Raw genomic sequence first — 12,691 nt, 5'->3', positions numbered from 1 at the left:
AGTGATTCTCCTGCCTCAACCTCCCAAGCAGCTGGGATTACAGGCATGCACCACCATGCCCAGCTACTTTTTCTATTTTTAGTAAAGATGGGGTTTGGCCAGGCTGGTCTCGAACTCCTGGCCTCAAGTGATCGGCCCAACTCCACCTCCCAAAGTGCTGGGATTACAGGCGTGAGCCAACATGCCCAGCTCTTAGATGAATTTTTTTAAAAAGCGAAGAAATTTGGGGAATGATTCTCTAAAAGGAGCAACTAGTACACTACACGCATTGATGAAAAGCACAACTATACTTACTTCTCTTACCCTGTACAGTCACTTGTTTACCAAGACTAGTCAGTAAAGTACTAAGCTCTTTCTAAAACAAGGGCAAACAAAAAAAAAGAGTAAACAAAGTTTTCTGACATTCCACACATTACTCTTTGCTGTTAGTCAGCAAGAGAAGAATAAGGGCAGGAGAGCAAACATATGATGAGAACTTACCACCAAAGTGACCATTCGTCGTCATGAAATACCTTTAAACAACATACAAAGAGCCCATGGTACACACGTGTATAAACCAAATACCAAGCTCCTTAGAAAAAGAAGTTTCCACAAAGGTGTCTTGGCTCCTACTCATTCAACAAATACAGATACCAAAGAGGATATTGTTGGGTTTTTTTTGTTGTTGTTGTTGTTTTAAGACAGAGTCTCGCTCTGTCATCCAGGCTGGAGTGCAATAGCAAAATCTCGGCTTACTGCAACCTCTGCCTCCAGGGTTCAAGCAATTTTCCTACCTCAGACGCCTGCGTAGCTGGGATTATAGGTGCACACCACCACGTCCAGCTAATTTTTTTTTTTTTTTTTGAAACAGAGTCTCACCCTATTGCCCAGGCTGGAGTGTAGTGGCATGATCTCAGATCACTGCAACCTCTGCCTCCTGGGTTCTAGGGATTCTCATGCCTCACTTTCCCGACTAGCCGGGATTACAGGTGCCCGCCACCACACCTGGCTAATTTTTGTGTTTTTAGTATATACGGGGTTCCACCATGTTGGCCAGGCTGGTCTCGAACACCTGACCTTGTGATCCGCCCACCTCGGCCTCCCAAAGTGCTAGGATTACAGGCATGAGTCATCATGCCCCACCAAGGATATTCTTTCTACATCAAAAACTCTACATTTATGAAAGCCAAATTTGTTGCTTAAAATAAAAAAAAGAAAGAAAGTTCTCCATTTAGGGCCGGGCGCGGTGGCTCAAGCCTGTAATCCCAGCATTTTGGGAGGCCGAGACGGGCGGATCACGAGGTCAGGAGGTCGAGACCATCCTGGCTAACACGGTGAAACCCCGTCTCTACTAAAAAAAATACAAAAAACTAGCCGGGCGAGGTGGCGGGCGCCTGTAGTCCCAGCTACTCGGGAGGCTGAGGCAGGAGAATGGCGTCAACCCGGGAGGCGGAGCTTGCAGTGAGCTGAGATCCGGCCACTGCACTCCAGCCCGGGCGACAGAGCGAGACTCCGTCTCAAAAAAAAAAAAAAAGAAAATTCTCCATTTAGATTATCAACTCACTGATCACATCAAAAACATTTATTTACATAACCTGGTTTTAAAATTCAGTCATCTAGGCCAGGCGCAGTGGCTCACGCCTGTAATCCCAGCACTCTGGGAGGCCGAGGCAGGCAGATCAGCAGGTCACCAGATCGAGACCACCCTGGCTAACACAGTGAAACCCTGTCTCTACTAAAAATACTAAAAAGACAAAAAATTAGCCAGACGTGGTAGCGGGCGCCTGTACTCCCAGCTACTCAGGAGGCTGAGGCAAGAGAATGGCGTGAACATGGAAGGCGGAGGTTGCAGTGAGCCGAGATCACGCCACCGCACTCCAGCGTGGGCGACAGAGAGAGACTCCGTCTCAAAAAAAAAAAATGTTCTCTTAAAATTAAAGTAAATCAGTAAATTTTACTAATAAATTAAATCAGTAAAATTCACAGGATTGCTTTAATTATGGGGAAGATTGCTGTATTATCCTAATCTGCTTCTCTATTTGATGAGACTAATACAATAATCCCCAGGTACCAACGCTTCAGAACCTAAGGAACACACTTTCTGTTTACCCCACCTCCCACCACATATGCCACTGCTTGGAATGCAGAGTGTATTATTTGCTTTATTCAAGAAACAGTAAGTATACAATGTACAGATATTTGTACCATTTTTCATGTCCAGTCAAGTTTATCAAAATGATAATGTATCTTTTTGTTTTGTTTTGTTCTGTTTTGAGACGGAGTCTCACTCTGTTGCCCAGGCTAGAGTGCAATGGTGGAATCTCGGCTCACTGCAACCTCTACCGCTCGGGTTCACGCAATTCTCCTGCCTCAGCCTCCCCAGTAGCTGGGATTATAGGCGCCCGTCACCATGCCCAGCTAATTTTTGTATTTTTAGTACAGACGGGGTTTCACCACATTGGCCAGGCTGGTCTTGAACCTGACCTTAGGTTGACCTGATCCACCCGCCTGGGCCTCCCAAAGTGCTGGGATTACAGGTGTGAGCCACTGTGCCCAGCATTGATAATGTATCTTTAACTAAAACCGCATTCAGTTTTAAGACCACATAAAAGTGTAAGTTTGAGACTCTTTTGGTAAAAAAAAAAAAAAAAAAAAAAGAACCTCAGAATCTCTGGCTGGAACTATTCTTTTTTTATTTTTTCTCTAGAGGCGGACTCCTACTATGTCACCCAGGCTGGAGCGCATTGGCTACTCACAGGCATGATCAAAGCACACTGAAGGCTGGGCTACTTGAGAGACTGAGGCTTGAACTGGGAGGAGGAGCTTGCAGTGAGCCGAGATTGCGCACTGCACTCCAGCCTGGGGTCAGAGCGAGACTTCGTCTCAAAAAAAAAAAAAAAGCACACTGAAACCTTGAACTCCTAGGCTCGAGGGCTCCTCTCACCTAAGCCTCCCGGGTAGCTGGGATTACAGGCATGTGCCACCATGCCCAACTTGTGACCAGAACTATTAAAGAAGCCACAATGGTCTCAGGCAATAAACTGAACCATAAACATCATAATCTATGATTCTACTCACTTTTGTGCTCAAGTTTCTCATATAAGTACCCTACAGGAGGTATAAAAATAAACATTTTCAACCACACAATGTGCAGTTGGTTCCAGTTCTCTGGTCAAGAATTGGTTCACAATGAGTTTATGTGATTTTCTTTTACCTGCTCACCAGCTACACCATAACGGAGCTTCAAAAATTGTATGAATTAGTTGGGCATGGTGGTTCAGGCCTGTAATCCCAGCACTTTGGGAAGAAGAGGTGGGTGGATCACCTGAGGTCAAAAGTTCGAGACCAGCCTGGCCAACATGGTGAAATCTGTCTCTACTAAAAATACGAAAAATTATCCAGGCGTGGTGGTAGGTGCCTGTAATCCCAGCTACTCAGGAGACTGAGGCAGGAGAATCGCTTGAACCCAGGAGGCAGAGGTTGCAGTGAGCAGAGATGGCACCATTGCACACTCCAGCCCGGACAAGAGCAAAACTTCATCTTAAAAAAAAAAAAAAAAAAGGGCCAGGTGGTGGCTCACACCTGTAATCCCAGCACTTTGGGAGGCCAAGGCAGGCAGATCATCAGGTCAGGAGTTCGAGACCAGCCTGAACAACATGGTGAAACCCTATCTCTATTAAAAATACAAAAATTGGCCGGGCGCAGTGGCTCAAGCCTGTAATCCCAGCACTTTGGGAGGCCGAGACGGGCGGATCACAAGGTCAGGAGATCGAGACCATTCTGGCTAACACGGTGAAACCCCGTCTCTACTAAAAATACAAAAAACTAGCCGGGCAAGGTGGCGGGCGCCTGTAGTCCCAGCTACTCGGGAGGCTGAGGCAGGAGAATGGCATGAACCTGGGAGGCGGAGCTTGCAGTGAGCTGAGATCCGGCCACTGCACTCCAGCCTGGGCCACAGAGCAAGACTCCGTCTCAAAAAAAAAAAAAAAAAAAAAAATACAAAAATTACCCCGGCTTGGTGACACGCGCCTATAATCCCAGCTATTTGGGAGGCTGAGGCAGGAGAATTGCTTGAACCTGGGAGGTGGAGGTTGCAGTGAGCAGAGATCACACCAATGCACTCCAGCCTGGGTGACAGAGTAAGACTCCCATTTCAAGAAAAAAAAAAAAAAAAATTTGTGCATTATCATAGTATAGATGCAAAAGAATTATCTTTCATTTATCCAATTTTATGCAATTATGGGATCCACAGTTAATATATTCATAAGGAATTACTCAAAGGAAAATGTAAGCTGAATTGAAGTGGGGAAATCATTAATATTTATTTCCTCCAGTTTTTGTATACCAGCTGCTTTCCAGACTCCCAGCATTAAACAACATACTTTATTTTGTATTTTTAATTTTTGTGAGTACATAGTAGGTGTATATATTTATGGGGGTACATGATTTATTTTGATACAGGCATGTAATGTGTAATAATCGCATCAGGATAAATGGGGTATCCGTCATCTAAAGCATTTATCCCTTCTTTGTGTTACAAACAATCCAATTATACTCTTCATTATTTTTATTTTTTGAGACAGTCTCGCTCTGTCACCAGGCTGGAGTGCAATGGCGCGATCTCAGCTCACTGCACCCTCCGCCTCCCAGGTTCAAGCAATTTTCCAGCCTCAGCCTCCCGAATAGCTGGGATTACAGGTGCCCACCACCATGCCCAGCTAATTTTTGTATTTTTAGTAGAGACAAGGTTACACCTTGGTGGCCAGGATGGTCTTGATTTCTTGACCTCATGATCTACCCGCCTCAGTCTCCCAAAGTGCTAGGATTATAGGCATGAGCCACCATGCCCAGGCCCATTCTTTTTTTTTTTTTTGAGATGGAGTTTTGCTCTTGTTGCCCAGGCTGGAGTGCAGTGGCATGATCTCAGCTCACTGCAACCTCCACCTCCTGGGTTCAAGCAATTCTCCTGCCTCTCAGCCTTCCAAATAGCTGAGATTATAGCTGTGCGCCATTATGTCTGGCTACTGGCTACTTTTGCATTTTTTTTTTTTTTTTTGAGATGGAGTCTCGCTCTGTCGCCCAGGCTGGAGTGCAGTGGTGTGATCTCCGCTCACTGCAAGCTCTGCTGCCTCCCGGGTTAACGCCATTCTCCTGTCTCAGCCTCCCTAGAAGCTGGGACTACAGGTGCCTGCCACCACGCCCGGCTAGTTTTTTTTTTTGTATTTTCAGTAGAGATGGGGTTTCACCGTGTTCGCCAGGATGGTCTCAATCTCCTGACCTCGTGATCCGCCCGCCTCGGCCTCCCAAAGTGCTGGGATTACAGGCGTGAGCCACCTGGCCCGGTCTACTTTTGTATTTTTTTAGTGAGACGGGCTTTCACCATGTTGGTCAGGCTGGTCTCAAACTCCTGACCTCAAGTGATCCCTCCGCCTTGGCCTCCCAAAGTGCTGGGATTACAGGCATGAGCCACTGTGCCTAGCCGTCTTTTTGTTATTTTTAAATGTACAATAAATTATTGCTGACTGTAGTCACCCTGTTGTGCTACCAAATACTAGATTCGATTTATTCTAACTATATATATATATATATATATATATTTTTTTTTTTTTTTTTTTTGAGACGGAGTCTTGCTCTATCGCCCAGGCTGGAGTGCAGTGGCCGGATCTCAGCTCACTGCAAGCTCCGCCTCCCGGGTTCACGCTATTCTCCTGCCTCAGCCTCCGGAGTAGCTGGGACTACAGGCGCCCGCCACCTCGCCCGGCTAGTTTTTTTGTATTTTTTAGTAGAGACGGGGTTTCACCGTGTTAGCCAGGATGGTCTCTATCTCCTGACCTCGTGATCCGCCCGTCTCGGCCTCCCAAAGTGCTGGGATTACAGGCTTGAGCCACCGCGCCCGGCCTCTAACTATATTTTTATACGCATTAACCATCCTCCACTATCCTCCCAGTCTCTGGTAACCATCATTCTACTCCATCTCCATTAATTAAAAACTGTTTTAATTTTTACCTCCCATGAGTAAGTGAGAACAGCAACACAGTATTTTTACAAGCTTTATTTATTTACTTATTTATTTATTTATTTATTTATTTATTTATTTTTGAGACAAAGTCTCACTCTGTCGCCCAGATGGGAGTGCAGTGGTACTGTCTTGGCTCATTGCAATCTTCACCTCCCCCATTCAAGTGATTCTCCTGCCTCAGCCTCCCGAGTAGCTGGAGTTACAGGCACCTGCCACAACACCCGGCTAATTTCCATATTTTGAGTAGAGAGGGGGTTTCGCCATGTTGGCCAGGTTGATCTCAATCTCCTGACCTCAGGTGATCCACCCACCTCGGCCTCCCAAAGTTCCAGGATAACAGGCATGAACCACAGAGCCCAGCCTTTACAAGCTTTATTTAGCAAGATTAATTTATTCTTACTTACACTTAAACACCTGTCTTGAACGAAGTGGGTTTGGTTCATGCACATGGCTCAAGTGCTCCAGCAAAGAAACAAGCAAGAGTTGGTTTGCAACTGCAAAAGGGAAGGTTGGCTGTTGTAGGGGTTCTTTTAACACCTGGAGTTCTGCTGGAACATCAGATTCTAAAAATTAAAAAGGAAAATATTTTTAAGTTAATGGTAAACCTGTCTCATAATGACAAAACAGTATATTCTAATTACTGAAACACAAACTATTTAAATGTAAGCAGATAAAAACCGAAAGAATAGTTATGCTGAGTTGGGTTAATCAAGAAAGGCTTTCTGGAATTGAGTTTGGAGTTGAATCCTGGAAGCTGGAGGATCAGCAGAAAGATGCCATGAGACAGAGGAGAAACAGTTTTCTGATGTGTCCAACAGTAGAAATAAATCAATATGCAAGGAAATGGGACTAGAATGGCCTCCTTCCTTTGAGAAGACAGCCAAGACCCAGGCATAAAGAAAGAAGTTAGGCAGAAGACGGCTGGGCACGGTAGTTCAGGCCTATAATCCCAGCACTTTGGGAGGCCGAGGCCAGTGGATCACCTGAGGTCAGGAGTTTGAGACCACCCTGACCAACATGGAGAAACCCCGTCTCTATCAAAAATACAAAATTAGCCGGGCATGGTGGCGGGCGCCTGTAATCCCAGCTGCTAGGGAGGCTGAGGCAGGAAAACCGCTTGAACCTGGGAGGTAGAGGTTGTGGCGAGCCGAGATCGCGCCATTGCACTCCAGCCTGGGCAACAAGAGTTTAACTCCATCTCAAAAAAAAAAAGAAGTTGGGCAGATGAGAGAGGGAAAGATAGGAAAAATGGAAACTGTTCTTGTTGAGCATGTGCCATTTATGTACATGCACAATCTCCTTCAATGCTCAAAAAATATAAGGTAAGTGTTCGTGTTCATCCCCATTTTACAGATGAAAACACTGATCTCAGAGCGGCTGAGGAACCAGTGAACCAGGCAGATCAGACTGACTCCCAACCCCATCCTCTTTGTGCCATATGAGACCATGCAGACAGACAAGCTGGCACTAAGGCTGAAGGTCGTAAGTTCTCACTTACTGTTTATTTAAGACATTACTAAACAGGTTTTAAAAAACTGGCTGGGCGTAGTAGCTCATGCCTGTAATCCCAGCACTTTGAGAGGCCGAGGCAGGCAGATCACCTAAGGTCAGGAGTTCGAGACCAGCCTGGCCAACATGGAGAAACCCTGTCTCTATGAAAAATACAAAATTAGCCAGGCATGGTGGCGCATGCCTGTAATCCTAGCCACTCGGGAGGCTGAGGCAGGAGAATTGCTTGAACCCGGGAGGCAGAGGTTGCGGTGAGCTGAGATGGTGCCATTGCACTCCAGCCTGGGCAACAAAGTGAAACTCTGTCTCAAAAAAAAAAAAAAAAAACCAGCCAGGTGTGGTGGCTCACATCTGTAATTCCAGCACTTAGAGAGACCGAGGCAAGCGGATCACCTGAGGTCAGGAGCTTGAGGCCAGCCTTGCCAACATGGTGAAACCCCGTCTCTACTAAAAATACAAAAATTAGCTGGGCATGATGGTGTGCACCTGTGATCCCAGCTACTCAGGAGGCTGAGGCAGGAGAATTGCTTGAACCCAGGAGGCGGAGGTTGCAGTGAGCAGAGACTGCGCCACTGCACTCCAACCTGGGCAGCAGAGCCAAACTCCATTTCATTCAATAAATAAATAAATAAATTGCCAAAAATGTTAAAGTTACATTTAGGTTTTGAACTTTCTGACTCTGCCATTAGCCGGCAGAGTGACTTCTTCAAATCATACAGACTGCCTGCCAGAAATTATTTACTTATTCATTTTTACATCGAGTGAAAAACGATCAGGTGAATTCTAGTGTTCTAAAATTAAAAATAAATACATGCAAAAATAAAAAGAAAAAAATGAAATGGGCCGGGCACAGTGGCTCACACCTGTAATCCCAGCACTTTGAGAGGGCAACGCATGAGGACTGCCTGAGCCCAGGAGTTCAAAACCAGCCTGGGTAACATACTGAGACCCTGTCCCTACAAAGAAAAACTATAAAAAATTTGCTGGGCATGGTAGCGCGCACCTGTATACCCAGCTACTCAGGAGGCTGAGGCAGGAAGATAGCTTGAGCCTGAGAAAACAAGGGTGCATTAAGCTGTGACTATACCATTGCACTGGGTGACAGAGCGAGATTCTGCCTCTAAAAAAAGTTTTAAAACATAAACTGTGGGCTGGATGCAGTGGCTCACACCTGTAATCCCAGCAATTTGGGAGGCTGAGGCGGGCAGATCACGAGGTCGGGAGTTCAAGACCAGCCTGGCCAACACAGTGAAACCCCGTCTCTACTAAAATCTACAAAAAATTAGCCAGGAGTGGTGGCGGGCGCCTGTAATCCCAGCTACTCAGGAGGCTGAGGCAGGAGAGTCACTTGAACCCAGGAGGTGGAGGCTGCAGTGAGCCAAGATCAAGCCATTGCACTCTAGCCCAGGCAACAGTATACGACTCAGTGTCAAAAAAAAAAAAAAAAAAGGACGGGCACGGTGGCTCACACCTGTAATCCCGGCACTTTGGACGCAGGTGACTCACATGGTGAGGAGTTCAAGACCGGCCTGGCCAAGATGGTGAAACCCCGTCTCTACTAAAAATACAAAAAATTAGCTGGGTGTGGTGGCAGGCATCTGTAATCCCAGCTACTCTGGGGGCTGAGGCAGAGAACTGCTTAAACCTGGAGGGGAGGAGGTTTCAGGGAGCCGAGATCGCGCCACTGCACTCCAGCCTGAGCGACACAGTGAGACTTCATCTCAAAAAAAAAAAAAAAAACAAAAAACATAAACTCTGGACATTCCAGGCCTCTTTGGAAGAAAAGGCCATACGTCAGCACAACAGTATTATCGGCAACCCAGGAAAAGAAAAATTTTAAAAGCTTATCTAAGATCACTCCCTTCAAGAATAATCTTTAGTCTGCAGAAACCCTTATCACAATGTTACAGAAAAGACACACTTGCATGTTTACAGCTGGGACTTTTCCCATGACATAACACTTTCTGTATTATTGGGCTATAATATACCTACCACCTTATATGTGGTGGAAAAGTTGTTTGTCCGTTAAAAAATAGTTTTTAAAATTTTCTTCTGTTGGCTGGGCGCGGTGGCTCAAGCCTGTAATCCCAGCACTTTGGGAGGCCGAGACGGGCGGATCACGAGGTCAGGAGATAGAGACCATCCTGGCTAACACGGTGAAACCCCGGCTCTACTAAAAACTACAAAAAACTAGCCGGGCGAGGTGGCGGCGCCTGTAGTCCCAGCTACTCGGGGAGGCTGAGGCAGGAGAATAGCGTGAACCCGGGAGGTGGAGCTTGCAGTGAGCTGAGATCTGGCCACTGCACTCCAGCCTGGTCGACAGAGCAAGACTCCGTCTCAAAAAAAAAAAAAAAAAAAACTTCAGCAGCACATATACTAAAAACTGGAATGACACAGAGAAGATTAGCACAGCTCCCGCACAAGAATGAAACACAAATTCCTGAAGCATTCCACAAAAAAGAGGAAAAAAAAATCCCTGAATCAATATATTCTTTTTTTTTTTTTTTGAGACGGAGTTTCCTCTGTCTCCCAGGCTGGAGTGCAGTGGTGCGATCTCGGCTCACTACAACCTCCGCCTCCTGGGTTCAAGCAAGCGATTCTCCTGCCTTAGCCTCAAAAGTAGCTGGGATTACAGGCGCCCGCCACCATGCCCAGCTAATTTTTACATTTTTAGTAGAGAGGGGGTTTCACCATGTTGACCAGGCTGTTGTTGAACTCCTGACCTCAGGTGATCCGCCCACCTCAGGCTCCCAAAGTGCTGGGATTACAGGCGTGACCTCACTCGGCCAATGTATTCATTCTTAATAGCACAATTTAATTTTTAATATTGCTAAAACACCTGGCAGCAACTAAAGACTCTATTTCACTTTCATAAAAATAGTGGACACTTTTACCTAGAGTCAATGTTTTAAGCATCTCTTACTCTATGCTAAGTAACTTAGCTACCCCATATCTCCTAGTAACCAAAAGCCTCAAGAAAACTTGGGGGCTGAGAGTGGTGGCTCAAATCTATAATCCCGGCACTTTGGGAGGCCGAGGCAGGAGCATCGCTTGAGGCCAGGCATTCGAGACCAGCCTGGGGAACACAGCAAGATCCCATCTCTGCAAAAAAAAAAAAAAAAAATTAAAAAATTAAAAAATTAGCCGGGCATGGTGGTGTGCACCTGTGGTCCCAGCTACTCGGAAGGCTGAAGCTGGAGGATCACTTGAGCCCAGGAGTTGGAAGCTGCAATGAGCTATGACTGTGCCACTGCACTCCATCCTGGGTGACAGAGCAAGACTGTCTCCAAAAAAAAAACTTGGGCCTTTGTATTCTTTAAACCAAAGACGTTTATTTATTTCCACGCTGCCTCACTATGAGAAATCTTTAGTTCTCCTTCCAATTAAGCAAAAGACAAGAAAAGTTACAAATTACAACTCTTAACCCAAACTATTCAGCTTACAGTTTGCGAACTCTCGCTGCAGTATTGAAAGAAGATCGTTCTCAACCAATGACAAAACCCAAGGCTTGGGGGCAGGACGGTGACCTCAGGGATGTCCCCAGCCGTCCGAGGGCCTCAGTCCCCAGAGAGGAAGCCAAGGAACAGAAATGTAAACAAAGGAGCGAGAAGCAGACGTCCTTTTCAAATAATATTTACCTTACCCCGACGGCCCGCCCGCCGCCCCCCAGCACTGCGCGGCTGGTCCTCCGGTTCAACCCTAGAGGCAGCCGAATTCACCCGGGTCTTCAGGCAAACCTCAGGGCTGCCTATACCGCCCGCAAACGCGGGTGGACAGAGAAAGCAGAGCTGCGACACCGCGATCCGATCCCTCACCGTCATATTTGGGGTCCAAGCTCTCGGCGGGAAAGTCGATGGCCGGCGGCGCAGCCACAGCCCCCTCCCCGTCGCCCTCCTCTTCGCGCTTGCGGACCCCAGAGTTGCCCCCCTGCATCGCCGGCCGCGCGCGGGCCGCAGCCCGGCCAGCCAGGCACTACCACACTAGGCGGCTGCACCTCGCGCCGTCCGACCCGGAAGTAGCCCCTCACCAGGCGGAAGACCAGCCCCAGCCACGCGCGCACCTTAACTAGGGGGCGGGGCTTGTAGCAGACTCCGCCCTTTTTCGGACCAGAAGAGTTGGGCGTGTCCGACGCCGGAGCACCCCCTGCGCATGCGCTCTAGTGGGCTCATCTGCCGGCGGCGGGGCTTAAGCGGCGCCCAGGTAAAGCCTGGCCTAGTTCCCACCTACCCCAGAAGGGTTTAGTGCTCACGTTTCACGTCCAGACTCGAGTGTCAGTGTAAGAATCAGGTGTTTGCGGAGACTAATCGAAATATATTTACCTTTTGCGGGTACAGCAATGACTTTGGTCATTGCTTTTTCCAGGAAAAAAATTTTAAAAAGCATTTTCAAAACCTGTCTCAATGAGACCTGAACCTATTTTGGTCAACCATTATGCCACAAAGAAACGGGAGGTGCCAACTACATTCCAAAATGCAAAGTGAATTCAACCTAACAGAAATTCCTCTTAGAATTTACAACTGAAATGTTTTCCTTAAACAAAAAAGAAACAACAACAAAAAAAACTTTCAGGTTCAGGGATACATGTGCAGGTTAGTTTTCCAAACTAAAACCCCCCGCCCTGGCCACACTCCATCCACTATGGTTTGAAACCCTCAGATTCAAAAATCCACCCTAAGCCGGGCGCGGCGGCTCACACCTGTAATCCCAGCACTTTGGCAGACCAAGGTGGGCGGATCACCTGAGGTCAAGAGTCCGAGACCAGCCTGGCGAATATGGTGAAACCCCCGTCTCTACTAAAATACAAAAATTAGCTGGGCTTGGTGGCAGGTGCATGTAGTCTCAGCTACTCGGGAGGCTGAGACAGGAGAATCGGTTGAACCCTGAAGACAGAGGTTGCAGTGAGCACACAACAGACCACTGCACACTGCACTCCAGCCTGGGTGACAGAGCAAGACTCCATCTCAAAAAAAAAAGAAAAAGAAAAAATTATCCTTAATTTTCATGGATCAGCTACAGTTGAAATAAAAATATTTCAGATTTTGGACCTCAACCACAGCACAATGTGTAAAAGTGGTATTGTTTAAGAATTCTATTTGAACTTGTTTTCCATAGACAGTCATACTTGGATGCACTCAGCCTGGTAGAGGCAATTAAAGGTGTAGTTCTCTTAAACAGCAACTCAAA

The 12,691-nt window shown here is 46.8% G+C and overlaps 1 protein-coding gene and 1 non-coding gene across 5 annotated transcripts in view; one reads left to right on the top strand and one right to left on the bottom strand.

Annotated features, from left to right (window-relative positions):
* Positions 1-11,579, bottom strand: part of EIF2AK1 (eukaryotic translation initiation factor 2 alpha kinase 1) — a 40,600-nt gene extending 29,021 nt beyond the window's left edge. For all 4 annotated transcript variants that reach the window (XM_030932212.1, XM_010367734.2, XM_030932213.1 and 1 more), the window contains exons 1-2: positions 11,323-11,579; positions 6,403-6,561 (exon numbers count right to left, since the gene is read on the bottom strand). In XM_030932212.1, the coding sequence (XP_030788072.1) occupies positions 6,403-6,561; positions 11,323-11,440 (277 nt within the window). In that variant the 5' untranslated portion in view covers positions 11,441-11,579. The remainder of the gene's footprint in view (positions 1-6,402; positions 6,562-11,322) is intronic.
* LOC115898445 lies at positions 9,864-9,967 on the top strand. The gene has a single exon (XR_004058180.1). It is a non-coding gene; the product is annotated as a U6 spliceosomal RNA (small nuclear RNA).
* Positions 11,580-12,691: the final 1,112 nt, after the last annotated feature.

Source organism: Rhinopithecus roxellana, chromosome 6 (genome assembly GCF_007565055.1).
Source record: "Rhinopithecus roxellana isolate Shanxi Qingling chromosome 6, ASM756505v1, whole genome shotgun sequence".
NCBI lineage: Eukaryota > Metazoa > Chordata > Mammalia > Primates > Cercopithecidae > Rhinopithecus > Rhinopithecus roxellana.
Note: the sequence above shows the minus strand (reverse complement) of the source record. Positions and strands in the feature narration are given on the sequence as shown.